Raw genomic sequence first — 18763 nt, 5'->3', positions numbered from 1 at the left:
AATCTATTCCTTCAGCCTCTCCTCCTGAGGATTATTCTTTTGGGGAAACCCTGCATACTATGAGTGACCATTTCCACTGGGAGAGCCAAGATTACTCAGAATCCAAGAAAAGGCTCAGAGACTTCCTTTTATTACCTCAGCACAGGCCCCTTGCCATTCCTCCTGATGTCCTTCAAGGATGCATCTGCAGTCATAACAAATGGGTTGTCCTGTCGTCAGGCAGCCCTTCGGTCGGCCGGATTCCAAAGTCTGAGTCTGGCCTCAGCTGGTGTCGCACTTCACCCGACGTCATCTCTGCTGGTCTTCGGGTATAAAGGCATCAGCCGACGCCATTTTCCTCAGTCTTTCTTGCCGCGTGCGCCAAGCAGAAGCTGTTCGCAAGTGCCGGTCGGTCAGATCCAGAGATTACTACTACCGAATACTACTTGAAGACTTCTAAAAGCTAAGTACCCCGTTGGGGACTCTTTCTTGCCTCAGCCGATGTCAGAAAAAGTAAATAACTGTTTAACTTGTGGGAAACAAATACCTCATAAAGATTTCCACTCTTACTGCTTACCTTGTTTAGGCCCAGACCACGATGTAGCAGCCTGTTTAGCCTGTGCTTCCTTCAACCGACGAACGCTTAGGCGTCGGTCGGAGTTTGCTGAACAGTTTTTCGGCTCAGATTTTGCGTACATCATGCCGTCGGATCCTCCGACTTCTCAAATTGTTAAAAAACGCAAAGAAAAAGACCGACACTCGCGGTCCGCGGTTTCGGCCGAAACCACGGTTAAGCAAACCGCGAGTGTCTCGGTTTCGGCCGAAACCGAGCAAACGGGTCAATGTTCAGCCTAATCCATGACTACTACCGAGGCTCCTGCTACCCTAGTTGAATCGGCCTCTGAAGTTTTGCCTACTAATGTGGTTCCTATAGAATTATCAGACACCATCCCTTTGGATGTCTCTACCCCAGCACGTGGTGCTGCTAGGCCTCCTGCAGCCATGTCTATTAAGGCCTTTGCCAGGGCTAAAGCAGCCAAAACTGCTAAATCAGTGCCTGTTAAGCCCCCCTCACACAGGCCCAGTTCCAGTTCTCAAATGCTTACTCTGGCAGAGGATCTCATCTCTTTAATAAGGGGATCCCAATCTCACCCAGACAGGGCCTCTCAGCCTCCAGAAAAGAGACCTAGAGCAGAGCCCCCAGAGCCAGTGTCCTCAGATGATTCTTCTGATGATTCAGACATTACAGACCATCCAGAGGCTCCTTTTACTACTTATGAAGATTCCGATGCTGAAGAATCTATTCCATCTGCCTCTCCACCAGAGGAATTTTCCTTTGGGGAAACCTTACATGCCATGAGAGAGCAATTCCAATGGCAGGGACAAGATTTCTCAGATTCAAGAAAAGGCTTAGGACCTTTCTACACTTACCGCAACATAGGCCCTTAGCTATACCTCCAGTTCTGCCTGTTGTGGATGATGCATTTAATGATGTTTGCACTGCTCCTGATACCTTACCTCCAGCCCCTGCCAAACCAGATAGGTTTTACAGGGTAACGGACACTCATCACCACCTATACAAGGCCCCACTTGCAGATCCTGAGACTATCTCCCAGGGACCTAAGGCAGTAGCTTCGACCTCAGCAAAAACCCTCTCCCTTCTGAAAGGGAATCCAGGTCCTTAGAGAGATGGGGTAAAAAAGTTTACACCTCTGCTACTCTCTCAGCTAGAGCTTTGAACTGTCAGTTCCATATGATCCAATACCAAGAGTTTATGCTTGATCAGTTAACTAAGAAACTGTCCTCTGATGACTCCTTAGATAAGAAATCTGTTTTAGAAATGGTGAATAACATTCAGCAGGTTAGTAACCATTCTTTAAAATGTGGCTATGGTGCACTGGAGGCTTCATTTAGATCAGCCATGACTGGCACAGTTATAAGAAGGCATGCATGGTTGAAAGAACAGGTCTTGCCGGATCATGTTAAAGCAAAGCTGTTAGATGCTCCTATGGATAAGGCCAGTCTATTTGGTTCTCCTGCTCAGCAAGTAATGAAGAAAATGGAAGAGAAGGCAAAATCTGTACAAACAGTTAAAGATTTCTTACAGGTTCAGCCCCCAAGGTTTAGCAGGAACTGGCCTTCCAAAAATTGGTCCTTTCCAGACTCCTCTAAATCTCAGAGAGGCAGGAATAGACGTTCCAGAGGCAGAAATCAATCCAGAGGAGGTGCCTACAGAGGACGCCAGTGGCAAGGCAAAAACCAGCGAGGCACAGACACAACCACTGCCACTGCAACAGGACAGTCACAGTGACTTGGCTCTGACTCCGCCTACCAGGGAACAAATAGCAGCACCCTTAGGCGGAAAGTTAGCCTTATTTTCAAAAAATTGGCACTATATCACAAAAGACAAGTGGATTTTGCAGACTATAGACCAAGGCTACAGGTTTCACTTCCACACCTTACCAGTAAAAGGAGGAATGCCAAACCTACCTCCAAATCAGAAAACAGAAGCTCAAAAGCAGATAGCTCAATTAACAAAGATGAGAGCTGTGGAAAGAGTACCACCAACAGAACAGGGCAAAGGATTCTACTCCAGACTCTTCCTAGTACCAAGAAAAGAGAAAAGTTGGAGACCTATTCTCGACCTGTCCGCCTTAAACACATTCATCATTGTCCCAAAATTCAAAATGCTGACCCTACAGCAACTTCTTCCCATGCTGGGCAAGGAGTGTTGGCTGGTAACTCTAGATCTCAAGGAGGCATACCTGCACGTCCCCATACGACCAAATTGCAGAAGATACCTCAGATTTCTTGCAGGATCAGAGCATTATCAATTCTCAGCATTGCCCTTTGGCTTATCTACTGCCCAGAGTATTCACAAAATGCCTGGCATCAGTAATCGCTCATTGCAGGCTACAGGGAATCCAAATTTATCCATACCTGGACGACTGCCTGATACAAGCGGACAACAAAAGCAAGCTGACAAAAGACTTACAAAGAGTCATTTGCTTACTACAAGCCCTGGGATACACAGTCAATTTAAAAAAGTCAAGACTAATACCATCCCAAACAAAAACATTCTTGGGTGCAGAATTGGACACAGTAAAACAGATGGCATTCCTAACTGCAGAAAAACAAGAACAACTCCCTCATTACTTCTTGGCATTAACAAAGCAGAACAAACTAACAGCAAGGAAAGTACTGCAGGCCTTGGGCTTCATGGCATCATGCATAATCCTGGTCCCCCATGCCATATTGCATATGAGAAAACTTCAGTGGTACCTAAAGAATTTATGGTCTCAACACAGGCACAGCTTAGAAACCGAAATACCACTAATCCCATGCCTGAAACAAGAGTTCCTATGGTGGGCTCAAGCATGCCAGTCAAACCCAGGCTTGCCCTTCCACAACTTTCAAGCAAGCCAAACCATCACAATGGACGCCTCAGACCTAGGTTGGGGGGCCCACATGCTGGACAAATGCATACAAGGATTATGGACCCCAGATCAACTGCACCTGCACATAAATCAAAAAGAAATGCTGGCAGTAAAACTAGCAATCCAGAATTTCAGACCATTCCTCAAAGAAGGCCATTTGATGATAAGGACAGACAACACCACAGTCATGTGGTACATCAACAAACAGGGAGGCACTCATTCATACCCCCTATGCCGAATGACTCTGGACCTATGGAATATGGCTCTGAGCTACAACATTCAGTTACAGGCAATATTTGTACCGGGAAAAGAAAACATCCTAGCAGACATGTTAAGCAGAACTACCTCGGATGCCCACGAATGGATGCTACACCCGGACATCTTCAAGGCCATCACACAGAAATGGGGAATGCCCCAAATAGACCTATTTGCATCCCCACTCAATCACCAGCTCAAGAAATTCTGCACAAGGACATACCACCCACTTGCATGGAAGGTGGACTCTCTATCCTTCAGTTGGAAAGGCCTGACAGCATATGCATTCCCACCTCTTCCTTTGATGCACAAGATACTACTGAAAATCAAAGAGGAGCATCCAAGGATAATTCTGATAGCTCCAAATTGGCCAAGACAACACTGGTATCCATTGCTGAGGAGCATGTCATGGGGGAGAACGTGGACACTACCCCTGATGCCTTTGATGTTAACTCAGAACGACTACAACATCATGCATCCAAATCTAAAAACTCTGCAACTAACTGCCTGGAACATTACGTAACACCAACTAACCCAGATTTATCCCAAAGGGTTAAAGACATTATCCTGGAGGCCCGCAGACCTTCTACAAGAAGGAACTATGCAGGGAAATGGAAAAGGTTTGTCATTTGGAGCACTGAAAGAGGAAAAGATGTGTCAAAGATAGATATTGCCAACATCCTGGAGTATTTGGCAGAGCTTCTCCATACAGGCCTGTCCTATTCCTCCATCAAGATACATGCATCAGCTATTCCTGCAGAATACAGCTTTGATCCCCCTGTCTTCTCACATCCTCTACTCAGGCAGTTCCTCAGAGGAATCAAGAATGTAAAACCTCCTAGGAAACCACCATTACCAGCATGGGACTTGAACTTTGTGCTAGAAAAATTGACACTCCCTCCATTCGAACCAGCAGCAACAGCAGATCTTCAACACCTATCCTGGAAAACTGCTTTCCTACTGGCAATTACTTCAGCAAGAAGGGTTTCGGAACTACAGGCCTTAATGGCAGTACAACCCTTCCTAATCTTCCATCAAGATAGAGTATCCATGAGAACTAATCCTACATTTATGCCTAAGGTGGTATCCAGAGTGTCTCTAAACCAGGCAATCCACCTACCTACCTTCTTTCCCAATCCACAGAACAGGGGGGAAAGACTGCTGCATACCTTGGATGTACATAGACAGTTGCGCTACTACCTGGACAGAACCAAGGGCAATAGAAAAACTGACCAGCTTCTAGTGGCCTATGCAACAGGAAGGGAAGGAAAAGCAATTTCCAAACAGACAATCTCCAAGTGGATAGGAAATTGCATCAGATTCTGTTACTCCTACCATGGAAAGCCAATTCCACAGAACATAAGACCTCACTCTACAAGGGCTACAGCCACTACCACAGCTTTCTTACGAGGAGTGGCAACCAAGGACATTATTGAGGCGGCTACTTGGACCTCCGTGCATACATTTGCCAAGCATTATAACTTACCTCTATACTCTAGATCCCGAGCAGGGTTTGCCACTGCTGTATTGCAAGGGATCCTAACTACACCATAATTCTTCTTCCTCCTCCCCTAGTTTGGCTTTGTTATTCTACCCATTTGTTATGACTGCAGATGCATCCTTGAAGGACATAGTACAGTTTTGTACCTACCATAAATGTAGATGTCCGAACAGGATAGCATCTGCAGTCAGGATTACCCACCCACCTTCCCCTCTGTGGTATTCCTAGGGTATTTACCCTCCTAATAGCTAGCTGGGGGGGATCTCTTATGGTGTATTTGTTTGTATATATGTACATACATGCTCATTTTTTGTGTTTGCCTACCTTTCTTTTGGAAACATTGGCATTTACCCAAAATTTAGTTTTCCAAGAGGGCAACTGGCATCTGGGGCAAGAAACACTGAGGAAAATGGCGTCGGCTGATGCCTTTATACCCGAAGACCAGCAGATATGACGTTGGGTGAAGTGCGACACCAGCCGAGGCCAGACCCAGACTTTGGAATCCGGCCGACCGAAGGGCTGCCTGACGGCAGGACAACCGCCGACCGAAGGGCTGCCTGACGACAGGACAACCCATTTGTTATGACTGCAGATGCTATCCTGTTCGGACATCTACATTTATGGTAGGTACAAAACTGTACTTTTTAGACATTGTAGATGATGTATTTTCAGAGTCCGGACTGTCTCCTGACTCTTTGCCACCAGCTCCTGTTAAGCCAGACAGATACTACAGGGCTCCTGATTCACATAAATTTCTTTATAAAAACCCTGCTGCAGACCCAGAAACATCCTCTCAGGGTCCCAAAGCGGTCAAGGCGTCCACTGCAAAAAAACCTATACCCTTTGATAGGGATTCAAGAGCCCTGGACAGATGGGAGAAAAAGATTTATACTTCTGCTACCTTGGCTGTAAGAGCTTTAAATTGTCAATTTCATATGCTTAAATATTAGCAATATCTAATGTCACTGCTTAAACAAAAAATGTTGACAAATTCAGAATGTGCAGAAAACAAAGAAATGCAGGGCTTATTGCATGCAGCTGAACAAGTAGGAAAGCATACTTTGCAATGTGGTTTTAATTCTCTAGAGGCCTCTTGCAGGGCTGCTGTTACAGGTTCTGTCATTAGGAGACATGCTTGGTTAAAAATCTGCCAGATCATGTTAAAGCAAAATTATTAGATGCTCCATTACAACATGATACCTTGTTTGGTGTTAAAGCAGAAGAGGTTTTGAAGAAAACGGAGGACAAAGCTGTCTATGCAAACAGTCAAGGATTTCTTACAGGTACAGCCTCACAGATTTAGCAGGAACTGGCCTGCAAATAATTGGTCCTTTCCAGTGTCAGACAGGACACAAAGGGCTAGATACATATGCCCTAGAGGCAGATCACAGCCCCAAGGCTCATACAGGCCTAAACAATGGGGTGCTTCAACCTCCAAAAGCGGAGAAGAAAAATCACAGCCATACAGGAAACAGTCTCAGTGACTTTCCCCTGCCAGCACCAAGCACTTATCTTCTGGCAGCTCCTTTGGGGGGAAAACTAGCACTTTTTGCTGAAAATTGGCATATGATCACCCAGGACAAATGGGTCTTAAATATCGTATCCCAGGACTACAGGTTCCATTTTCACACCCTGCCAAGGCCAAACGGTATGCCAGACCTGCCACGCAATCAATGGGCAGAGGCACAAAAACAAGTTTCATCCCTCATGGACATGAGGGCCATTCAGCAGGTACCACAGCAAGAGCAGGGACAAGGATTTTACTCGACTATTCTTGGTGCTCAGAAAGGACAAAACCAGGAGACCAATATTGGACCTTTCTATCCTGAACACATTCCTGGACATTCCAAAATTCAAAATGTTAACTCTGCAGCAGCTCCTGCCCATGCTGGGCAAGAAGGCTTGGCTTGTGACTTTAGACCTAAATGAGGCATACCTGCATGTCCCAATCAGACAGTCATGCAGAAGATACCTCAGATTTATAGCTGGCTCAATGCATTGCCAATTCTCTGCACTGCCCTTTGGCTTATCTACTGCGCCCAGGGTCTTCACAAAGTGCCTGGCACCAGTAATTGCTTTTTGCAGACAAAAAGGAATTCAAATATATCCTTACTTGGACGACTGCCTTATTCAAGCAGAGAACAAGGACACTCTCCTACAGCATATGGTATTTGTAAAAACATTACTAGCAGGCCTAGGGTATACAGTAAATGAAAAGAAATCAAAACTCGTACCCTCTCAAGAGATAATATTCTTGGGTGCAAGATTAAATACAACTGCCCAGATGGCTTATCTCACGCCAGACAAACGCAGACAACTGACTACTTATTTCAAAATGCTGGCAACAAAGACCCAGTTGTCTGCAAGAAAAATTCTGCAGGCTTTGGGCTTCATGGCATCCTGCATTCTGCTAATTCCATATGCAAGACTGCATATGAGGAAACTTCAGTGGTATCTAAAAAGCGTTTGGACTCAACATTGCCACAGCCTGTAAACAATAATTACTCTCATTCCCTGCCTGCAACAGGAGTTTCGATGGTGGGCAAAAGCCTGTCACCACAACACGGGACAGCCATTCACCTTACCCATAGCCAGGCAGACATTGACAACAGATGCATCAGATTATGCCTGGGGGGCACATATGGCAGGAAGATGTATTCAGGGCACATGGTCTGCAAGTCAAATGCATCTACATATCAATCAAAAAGAGATGCTAGCAGTTTAAAATGCCCTGACAGCCTTCAAGGATCTTCTTCATCCAGGACAGCTACTGATAAAGACTGACAATGCCACAGTCATGTGGTACATAAACAAGCAAGGGGGCACACATTCCTACCCCCTCTGCAGACTAGCCATGAACTTGTGGGACACAGCATTGACTTACCAAGTACATCTGCAAGCACAATTCCTGCCAGGAAGGATAAGTACTCTGGCAGATGAATTAAGCAGAAAGCTAATGGATCCCCACTAGTGGAAATTGGATCCACAAGTCTTCAGCATGATAACAAAGAACTGGGGATGCCCGGACATAGACCTATTTGCCTCTTCTCACAATTGCCAACTACAAAGATTCTGCACAAGGATTTATCACAAGCAAGCATGTAAAGTGGATGCTCTATCTTTCAGCTGGAAAAACCTAACAGTATATGCCTTTCCTCCTCTCCCTCTCCTCCCCAAGGTACTCCTCAAGGTCAGACAAGAGAAGCCAAAAATGATTCTGATTGCCCCAGACTGGCTCCGCCAGCACTGGTTCCCAATCCTAAAGAGCATGTCCCAATGCCCAGCTTGGACGCTACCTCAAATTCCTCACTTATTGACTCAACAGGACAGTCAGATACTGCACAGTCAACTCAGGACCCTAATCCTGGCAGGATGGCAGATAATGTAGCCATTCAAGACACACCTCTTTCTAAAGCAGTTATGGATGTTATTTTGGAGGCCAGGAGGCCTGGCACCAGAAAATCTTATGGAGAAAAATGGAAGAGATTCTGTGATTGGAACCAGGCACAATGTAGACACGATTGTTCCAAATATTCCTCAGATTTTGCAGTACTTAACTGAGATGCTGGATAAAGGCCTTTCCTTCTCATCCATTAAAATTCATGCCTCTGCCAGTTCAGCTCATTACAATACAGAACCACCTATTTTTTTCCCATCCATTACTAAGGCAGTTCCTCAGAGGGGCCAAAAACATAAAACCCCCAAGAAGAGCACCAATACCTACATGGGACCTCAACTATGTCTTGGAAAAACTTACACTGCCTCCCTTTGAGCCAGCCTCTGCAGCTGATATAAAATTCTTATCCTGGAAAACAGCTCTGCTCCTAGCTATAACCTCCGCTAGACAAGTCTCAGAGTTACAGGCACTCATGGCTGTGGAACCTTTTATCATTTTCTATCCTGACAGGGTTTCTCTGAGGACAAATCCTACATTTATGCCTAAGGTAGTGACCAGTGTGGCCCTTAACCAAACAATTCACTTGCCAACTTTTTACCCAAATCCACAGAATAAGGGTGAGAGACTTCTGCATTCTTTGGACATTCACAGACAGCTACGCTTCTACTTGGACAGAACCAAAGCTTTCAGAGAGACAGAACAACTTCTAGTAGCTTATGCTGCAGGATCACAAGGAAAGCCTATCTCAGAGCAGACTATTTCAAGTGGATAGGCCACTGCATTCGTTTCTGCTATTCACAGCATGGCAAATCAGTGCCTAAGGGCATTAGGCCACATTCTACCAGAGCAGCAGCCACTTCAGCAGCCTTCCTCAGAGGAGTACCAACCAAAGACATCTTAGAGGCTGCAACTTGGAGTTCAGTGCATACTTTTACAAAGCACTATCACTTACCTCTCTATTCTAAATCCAGGGCAGGCTTTGTCACTGTAGTTCTGCAGGCCCTGATAGCCTCTCCTAATCCTATTTAGCACCAACCTCCCTACCATAGCTTTGGGATTCAACCCAATTGTAATGACTGCAACAGTGAAACACGATGAACATAGTACAGTTGTGTACCTACCATAAATGTAGATGTTTGAGTGTATTCACTGTTGCAGTCCAGGTTACCCTCCCTCCATCCCCCTTTTCCTTGCTGGGACTTATCTGCACTTCTCTAGTCTATACAACCTATGTGGTGTATTTGCTTGTAGATGAAGGAAAAGTTGTTTTTTGGTTATGCATGCTTTTTGACATTAGTGAGCCTACCAGTTTAGGGGCACCTGACATCTGAGGCAAGAAAAACTGAAGAAAATGGCGTCGGCTGCATCTTTTATACCCCTGGCGCACTGACGTCAGGGAGGAGGCAACAGCAACTGACGCCGGACCTACACTTTGGAACTCGGGCCTACTGCTGGTAGCCTGCCAGCAGGATAACCCAATTGTAATGACTGCAACATTGAATACACTCGAACATCTACATTTATGGTAGGTACACAACTGTACTTTCTGTAGGGTTGCGGATTCCTGTAATTGCTGTACATGAACACAACTGCTGATCCAGCTATGACATCTGTAGATTTCAAGAATGATTATTCTGGAGCTCCAACTAAAAATTCCATCCCCAGTTACAGGAAAACTAGAGTACTTGACCTGTGACACCCTGGCTTTTAAGGCCCTGAACTGCTAAACAAGTATCCTGAAGTATCATGGTCCTGTTCTATCCCAAAATAAAAACAAGACAGGGCAAACAGTAGGCAAATTCCCTAGGTATAAAGTACTGGATCTTTGCAATCTCTCTTCAGACTGACAAGCACTCAATCAAGTGTGACTATGATGCAGCGGATGCAACACTTAGGTTTGTACACACTGACCATGGAAGCTTGGTGCCTGACACTGTAGTCGGGCCTTTCCATCAGTATGTCTTACATTCCATTCCTGAAGATTGTCCTGCAAACCAGATGAACATAACAGAAGCAGAGTCTCTTGTATGGATGCTGAACAGGGATGCATATCTGGACTTGGTCCACAGAAGAGATGTTTAAGAAGCAGACCTTTTTGTTTCTTTTAAAAACAAACAGTTTGCAGAATTTTTCAAAAAGACACCAAACCCAGGGGTCTGGACAGCAGATGCCTTCTTAGCTATTTGGGTAGGTCTATTTCTTTAACCTTTCTTAGGTTCATAGGAAGGTACTAGGCTATCTGCCTGAGGGCATTTATAAGCCTAGCCAGAGTGTGTCGGCTTTCGCCACCCCATTGATTAATTAACTGATCCTCTGTCAAGCAGAGCCAATGAAGTGATCCCATGGGTGTATTTTCTGTTACCCATCCACTCGTCAAGGTTTCTATTGAAGAGTGTTAGTGAGGGGCTCTGTCTGATTGAATTTGGAATTTTGTTCCAAAGCATGGGGAGTTTCTGTGACAGGAATCTATCCATCCAGCATGTTCTATTTATTGTTGTGGTGAGGTTTAGCTCACTAGAGCACGTGGCTCGCAGTGACTTGGATTTCTTTAGGTGGGACATGTCCATCGATTCTGAGTTGGACATGGCTTTGTAAGTCAGGCAGAGATCAACTCTGAGTAAGCGATATGCCACTGAGTACAGCCGGAGTTTTTTCAGTCGGGCTGCATAGGACATATGTTTGAGACCAATCATCCTCTTGGTGAGGTACCTTTGTGGTCTTTCCAGCTGTTGGAAGTGTCTTGTGAGGTACATCCCAAATGGGACATTGTATTCTATGATGGGTCTAATGAGTGATGAGTAGAGGGGCACTATATCCTCTTTATTTCTAGATGCAAACCCTTTAGTAATTAGATGGGCCACATAGAAGGATTTCCTAACTACTTTGGCAATATGATTGTCAAAGGAGAGTTTACTATCTACCTGGGTCCCCAGATCTCTTATTACCCTTCCTGTATTAAGGGGGCTGCCACCTATGTGGTAATTCGTGGGTGTTTTGTTTTTCTCAAATGGGATGACTATGCATTTTTTTGGCATTTAGCTTGAGGCCATGACTTTGACACCAGGTGTCCATCTCAGTAAGGCTCTTTTGGAGGATGTCTTTGTCAGCTGGAGAGTCAATTATGGCTCCCAGTTTGCAATCATCGGCGAACTTGGTTAGCCATAGTCCTCCTGTGTTTGCCTGTACTTCTGAGAAGTATATGCCGAACAGTAGGGGTCCCAGGATAGAGCCTGGCTGGACACCACTTGTGACTGGTTTAGAGTCGGACCTGGAGCCAACTATTCTTACCATGTGAGTTCTGTCTATAAGCCAGTTGGCAACCCATCTCGTGACGTAGGGGTTTATGTTCAGGCTGTGAGTTTTTCTGTAATATCCGAGTGGGGAATGGTGTCAAAATCCTTGGCGAGGTCAAGGTAGGCTGTGTGAACCACCTTTCCCTCGTCTATGGCCTTGGTGACTGTCTCGAAGAAGTCAACCAGGTTTAGTAGGCATGATATGCCCTTAAAGCCGAACTGGGTCGGGTCAAGTGTTTGGAGGTTCCCAATGTCTTTGTTAATGAGTTCCTTGATGAACTCCATAGCCTTGCAGACCAGGCTAGTCAGGCTTATGGGGCGATAGTTACCAGGGTCAGGTGTGGCCCCTCCTTTGTGGAGAGGAATAACCTTTGCTGTGTGCCATTCTATGGGCACATAGCCTGAAGAGGCTGAGGTTGAACAGCGTGTTTAGGTGGGGGGTTAGTTCGTTCTGTAGTTCGTGCAAGACGCAGCCTGGGACACCATCTGGTCCCATTGACGCTGTGTTTTTGGCTTTTGAAAGGGTTGTTTTCACCTGTCCATCTGTGATTTTTGGGACACTACACCTTTCCGGTATTGTTGTGGGCCCTTTTGGAGGTGAGAGGGAGGTGAAGTTTGCACTGAATCTATCTGCCAGGATGTTGGCAGTATCAGTAGGTTCAGTATATTTTGTGCTGTTTTGCACTAGTTCATTGCATATCTGCGAGTTGCCACTTAGATTCTTAACATAGCTAAAGAAGGCTTTGTGGTTATCTTTTGAATCCTTGGCTATTTTTCTTTCGAAGTTAGCCTTGGATGATTTCATGAGGGACCTCAGTTTCTTACTGATACTGATCAGGGATGTCTTTTCCTTCTTGGGATTTGCTTTTTTTCTGAACTAGTTTCCTCCTTGTATTGTATAACCTGTTTATTGCAGGGGTCCACCAAACTGGTTTCCTTCTCTTAGAGGAATGAGTCTTGGTTTTGCTAGGGATGGCATGATCCATGCATCCTTGTAGGTGCTCATAGAGTGCATTTGTAAAGGTTTCTGCATCTTGGGCAGCATTTTCTTTTAGGGTGGGGGCTCTGAAACTTACCACTTCTGTCTTAAGTAAGGTGAAGTTTGCTTTAGAAAAGTTTTTTACTGTGGTTTCCTTAGTTGGGGGTGGTGGTGGGGTGTGGACATCCAAAGTGATTAGTTTATGGTCTGATCTAGCCAGTGATGGGTTTCCCTCCAGTGTGGAACACCTGTCGCCCATGTTGGTGATGACCAGGTCCAATATGTTTTCACCTCTGGTAGGGGAGTTTACCAGCTGATCCAGGGCGTTTGAGTTGAGGAATTCAAGGAAGCGTTGGGCCTGGGAATTTGTACTGGAGTAGTTTTCCCAGTGAATGGTACGGTAATTGAAATCGACCAATAGCAGGGTGTTTGGTAGGACCTTCATGTTTTCCAGTGTCTCCAGAAAGGTGGAGTGGTAGTCCTGGGTCATGGTGGGTGATCTGTAGCAGGCCACAATTTGCATTACAGATTTGCCTGATGTTAGTTGCACATGGATGATCTCAAAGGTATCATGCTGCACCACTAATCCTGGAGGTGTAGGTATCCTTGATGAATATGGATACACCCCATCCTTTTGTGTTTCGGTCCATGTTCTTTGGCCAAAATGTGTGGTATGAGTTGTGGCCGGCAGTGCTGGGGTGCTCTCTGGAGCCTTGAACCAGGTTTCAGTTAATGCACAGATGTCGACCTTCTCCATACTGAGGAGTGCTTTGAGCTCGTGATTTTGAGATTTAAACTCCTGGCGTTGAGTAGCATAACCCTCAGTTTTTTGTTAATTGTGCTGTTTACAGAGGTGGGTTTGACTTTTGAGCCTTGCCTAAGAAAGGCACTATGGGGGCAGCAAGAGCCTTGGCCAGTATTCAAAAGCCTAGGGGTGACAGGTGCAAGCCGTCTCTTGCCAAGCAACGGGACTTGTCAAGCATGTCGTCCCTGGCTGACAGACACTGGATCCCCTTTGAATGACACCAGAAGCTTAGCCAATTGTTGAAATTGATCATTTTTTCTTTATACTGAGGTATCATTCTTGGTGAGAGCAGGATGCTACTCAGGGTCAGGGTCATACCAGCCTGGGCTACATGATCAGAGAGCTTTTCCATGTCTCTTTTCATGTTGTCCAGGGAGGTACGTCTCAGGTCATTCACACCAACATGAACAATGACAGAGTCATATTTGTACTTGTTCTGGAGTGACCTGAGTGCTTGTGTTATGTGGCAGATTCTGGCTTCCGACAGGCAGCTAACAGTAACCTTCTGCTTATCCAGCCTAGTGAATGGGGTGTCAGTGAGCCTGACTATAGAGTCATTTATTACTAGTGTGTTAGGTATGTTATTTCGCCTTAAGGGCTGTGATTGTGCGGCACACTAATTTTGTGTTTTATGTGTTGTCTGGTTTGTGACAGGAAGTGCAGGTTGTTTGAGTGTCTGCTTTGGAGGTCTCTGATGCTTTTGCAGGTTTTTATTTAGAGCCTCCGAGTATGATTTTGTGTATTTATGTGTATTTTTTGCCAGTGCTGTTTTAGTAGGTCTGTGTGCGGCTGGAGTTGTGGTGCAAGTGTTAACTTTCTCCTCTTGACTGTCTGTTCCAGTCTTGGGTGGAGACAGCTTAGCTTCCAGTTTGGCTGTATAATTGCACCTCTCGCATATGTTAGTGTTTTGTGGTAGGAAGAGAGGGTTGTCTGTTTACATAAGGCAGTTTTAACATTGCCTCAGGATACCCAGATTCACCAGCTGGACTGGAGAGTGCACCTGAAGTTGCCCTTTGTTCATGCCTGAATAGTGGGGTGAGCTGCTTAGTCACTTGGTTGGTGAGGGGTGAATAAAGAGCCTTGCCCTGCTGGGCAATCAGTGTCAGGGTATATTAGTGCTTGCTATTAGGTCTGAGCAAGTGCTGGGCTGTAAGATGCTTTTTTAGTGCTTAGGTTGAGAGTTAGACTACTTTCAAGGGAAAAACTAAAGAAGACACTTAGTGGAGCCGGGAATAATTTAACCGTAGCTAACCGGCACTGCCCAGTGCGCAAAACCATTCAAACATGGTTTTTATAGTAGGGAAATGAAAGAGATAGAAATTAGCCCAAAATGGCCAACAAACTACTAACTTCTGGGCTGGAACCACTCCTCCAAGGACAGATAGGTTGCTCAAAGCTCCCCTCTCTCACAGGTAAACAGAGAAACGTTCTTTTATCCAAGTAAGGTATGGGCAACTCAGAAAGTAGTATCACAGCCCTGAATTCAGCACTAGCCTGAAAACTGGACTAGACTAGCTTAGAAAGGCAGGAAACAAGGAATTTTTTTTTTTGTTTTTTTTTTTTAAAGATAAGGCAAAAACAGTAAAAAATACACTTAAACCGGCTTTAAATGACTACAAATGATCAGAAAAGGCTGTCCCTTTTCTCAGGGTGATTTAGAATATTCAGGAGAATAGACCAAAGATGCTACACATAGCACCCTTTTAGCCAAGGCAATGCTGGTTTTCAGCCCTACTGTGCATGAAAGGGATAGAAGCTATAACACTACCTCAATATGTGCACCTCTTATCTCATACCAAGGGTCCGCTCACATACCACAATCTGAAGATCTTAAGGCTTACAGCATGGATGATCTAGCACTTTAGGGAGGCTGGGAAACCAAATACAAGGAAATCATACCTAGCAAAATGGAAAATGTTCTGAACTTGGTGCAATGGAGAGAGATAGACTTATAGTAGTTAGTGTTCATGCTACTCAAATAACTGTCAGGCCTTTAAAAAACAGGTTTATCTTATTGAAAATACACATCAGCCGTCTGTGCCTGCCTACCCTGGGACCCCCCCCCCCCCCATTTCTCCTCGCTGCTAGTAAAGTAATTCCCTAAAAGGATCTACATTTGAGGCCACCCAAAAAGGAAATCTATTCTCCTTGAGACCTAAAGTGTATATTGGAAAAGTTTCATTGCCACCATTCGAGCAAGCAGCTGTAGCACCTTTCACATACTTCACTGAAAACCGTCGTCCTAGTTCCCATATCCTGTCAGAAGGTTTTTCTGAATTGCAGCCCCTTATGTACAAACAGCCCTTCCTCAGTATCGACAAGGACAAATACATCTGTGCAACAGTTCAGGTTTCATGCCCAAGGTGGCAGAAGTTTCTTTTAATCAGGCCTCGTATTTCACAGAGCAAGGATGAAAGGATTTTGCATGCCCCGGATGTGCATAGGCAATTGAAATTCTACCTAGAAAGGAGTAAAGAAGTAGGAAATTGTTGCTATTCAGAGTCTTCTCAAAGGGTATTGAGGGCAGGCCTGTGTAAGAGCAGATTATCTCCAAATATCTATACAACTTAACCTCCCTTTGCTACTTTTTTGGAAGCAAAACCATTCCCAAGCATGTCAAGACACATTCCACTAGTGCAGCAGGAGCAACCACAGCCTTCTTTGGGGAGGTCAATGCCCAGACCATCGTGGAAGCAGCTACCTGGTGTCCATACCTTTTCTAAACTCTACACTTTGGACAGTACCACCAGAGCAGGTACTTAGAGAAAAAGGCTGAAGCACAGATGTTCTCTGTGCAGAATATTGAAAGTTCATATGCTATCCACACAGCAATGCATACCGTGTGCATTGGATTCCTTTGCAGTGAATTATTTTATTTTATTTATTTATTTGCTTTTGTTGACCGGGAAAGTCCACTGAGCTGAGGAGAGCCCATTTTCAGTGTAGGCCAGGGAGAAAAGCTCCAAAAACAGAATACAGATAAGAGAAATAAGTTAAACAAGAGTTTCAAAAATATAACTGAGTTACAGAAAGTGTATCAAACAGGAGAATAACTAGGAAGATTGCACAATTAGATGGCTAGTAGTTAGTAAATCTACTATGGTTAATAGCAGGGTATCATGTGTATAGGGTTTAACAGAGAATACTGATAATTCATACACATTTACAATGATATATTACATTTTAAACAGAAGGCCTATTCTGAGTACTTTATGTAGTATACATATACAAGAGTAGGTAACTACAATCATTTTCATATGCCATATGGGGCAAAATTGGATATAGATAGATTTCCAAGGGTGACACATTAAGAAGGGAGAAAAGATGAGTATTGGGTAGAAAGGCTGTAACAGGTTATTGAGGAGTTGGGGATAATACATGGGCAGAGCCGTTGAGATGAGAGATATTGATGTAAAGACTTTTTGAAAAAGGGGACACTATTGATGGTTCGAAGATGAGATGGGAGAGCGTTCCACAGTTTAGCTATAGTGAAAGAGTAGAGATACTGACCTGCAGGGAGTTTTGGTGTACTTACTTGAATAAGACATTGATTTTCAGATCTGAGATGTTAGTTAGGCTATGTTAGACAAGTTTGATGATCAGACTGTATTTAAGCATGGCATGGAAACACTGATTTAGTTTTGATTTATTTATGAAACAGGTTGGTGGATTGATGGGGTATTTTAAATGGAACATTATCTGAAGAGATTATAGTGGTGTATCAGTCAGCATTATTTTTGGAGGTAATTGAGAACTAGAGTATCTGAAAGCAACTATACAAGCACAAGGCGAGCACGCACACTGCCTCCATAGTGACAGCATCTAGAATTTATAATTTACCCAGGAGCCAAGCTGTGAGATGCTCTCACACCACATACGAGTTAAGCTGTAATAAAACTTTGGCTTAGTCAAAGTTTATTGTGGTAAGCACTGGGACACACTGCAGTGCAGTGCAGAATGTAAATCTTTTAGGCTTCTTTGCATCTTGTGTGGATATATAAATGAATGTGAACTTCAGATTATATGTCAGGTGGATCTGTGCCTTTAATTCTTAGTGTGGTTGGGGTGCCTGTTATAACACAGCTCAAGGGTCTGAGCTGCTTTTCTTTCATGTTGTGAAAAAACAGGTTCATATAAAAATTCCATCCCCTTTTACAGCAGTTTGGCATGCTGTAAATTACAACTGGGCATATATGCTTTCTTTTTCATGAAATGACACAGATTTACAATTTCTTCCAGGTGACTAAACATTCATTCCTTTGACTTTCCAGATGAGTAAACACATCACTTCCTTTGACTTGCTTTACTGACGTAGGGCAAATTTGTTAACAGAATCAGTATTTGTTTCCTCCGAATAGTTTAATAAGGGTTTTGGTGTGTGTGTGTTTTGCGGGGGGGGGGGGGGGGTGTCTGATTCTTTAATAGATAAACAAGGGAAAAAATGAAAGTGAATAGCTGGAATCAACCTGAAATCACTCCCCAACAGAAAACAATTATTTGAAGCTATAAAGTAACTGCTCTTTTGTTTTCTGGGGTACATTTTAGGAATGCAAACCTCACAAGAGACCTGTATGTGGCAGTAATGGAAAGACGTATCGCAACCACTGTGAACTGCATCGTGATGCCTGCTTGACAGGACTAAAAGTCCAGGTTGCACATGATGGACATTGCGAAGGTAACAACTGTTTTGATTTTAATCGTAATCCATTCATGCCTATATAGTTTGAAGTGATTTGCTGAAATTTCTACATTCATCATGGCATTTGATCAGTCAAGTGCTGCAGTGGAGTTTCCCACATGGCCCACAAAAAATGAGTTTTTCCCAATGTGACATTACCATGGGATAATGTGCGCTGCATCCATAGACTCTATTGCATAGACTCTACTGGGGGGCTTCACACATTCTGTGTGGTGCAGCCATTAAACTCTGTGGACACAGCTCATATTTTTACTGTATTGACTCCACTAAGGGTAAAGCCCATTGTTTTTCTGAGTAACATCACAGTATGGAAAATACATATTTTAAAATATTTTTCTTGTTCAGAAAAAAAGACAAAAAATGTTCCCTGATGGGGGAAAGTACTGTTTCACAGTTTATGCATCACTGGCCATGACAC

At 44.2% G+C, this 18763-nt stretch overlaps 1 protein-coding gene across 1 annotated transcript in view; it reads left to right on the top strand.

The window, feature by feature from the left end:
- Positions 1 to 18763, top strand: part of FSTL1 (follistatin like 1) — a 667434-nt gene that overhangs the window by 371820 nt on the left and 276851 nt on the right. The window contains exon 4 of the mRNA XM_044071507.1: positions 18192 to 18321. Coding sequence (XP_043927442.1) covers positions 18192 to 18321 — 130 coding nt within the window. The remainder of the gene's footprint in view (positions 1 to 18191; positions 18322 to 18763) is intronic.

This window comes from Protopterus annectens, chromosome 5.part0, assembly GCF_019279795.1.
Source record: "Protopterus annectens isolate FY-2018-M chromosome 5.part0, PAN1.0, whole genome shotgun sequence".
Lineage (NCBI taxonomy): Eukaryota > Metazoa > Chordata > Ceratodontiformes > Protopteridae > Protopterus > Protopterus annectens.
The sequence above is the reverse complement of the archived record's forward strand: the minus strand, read 5'-3'. Positions and strand labels throughout refer to the sequence as shown.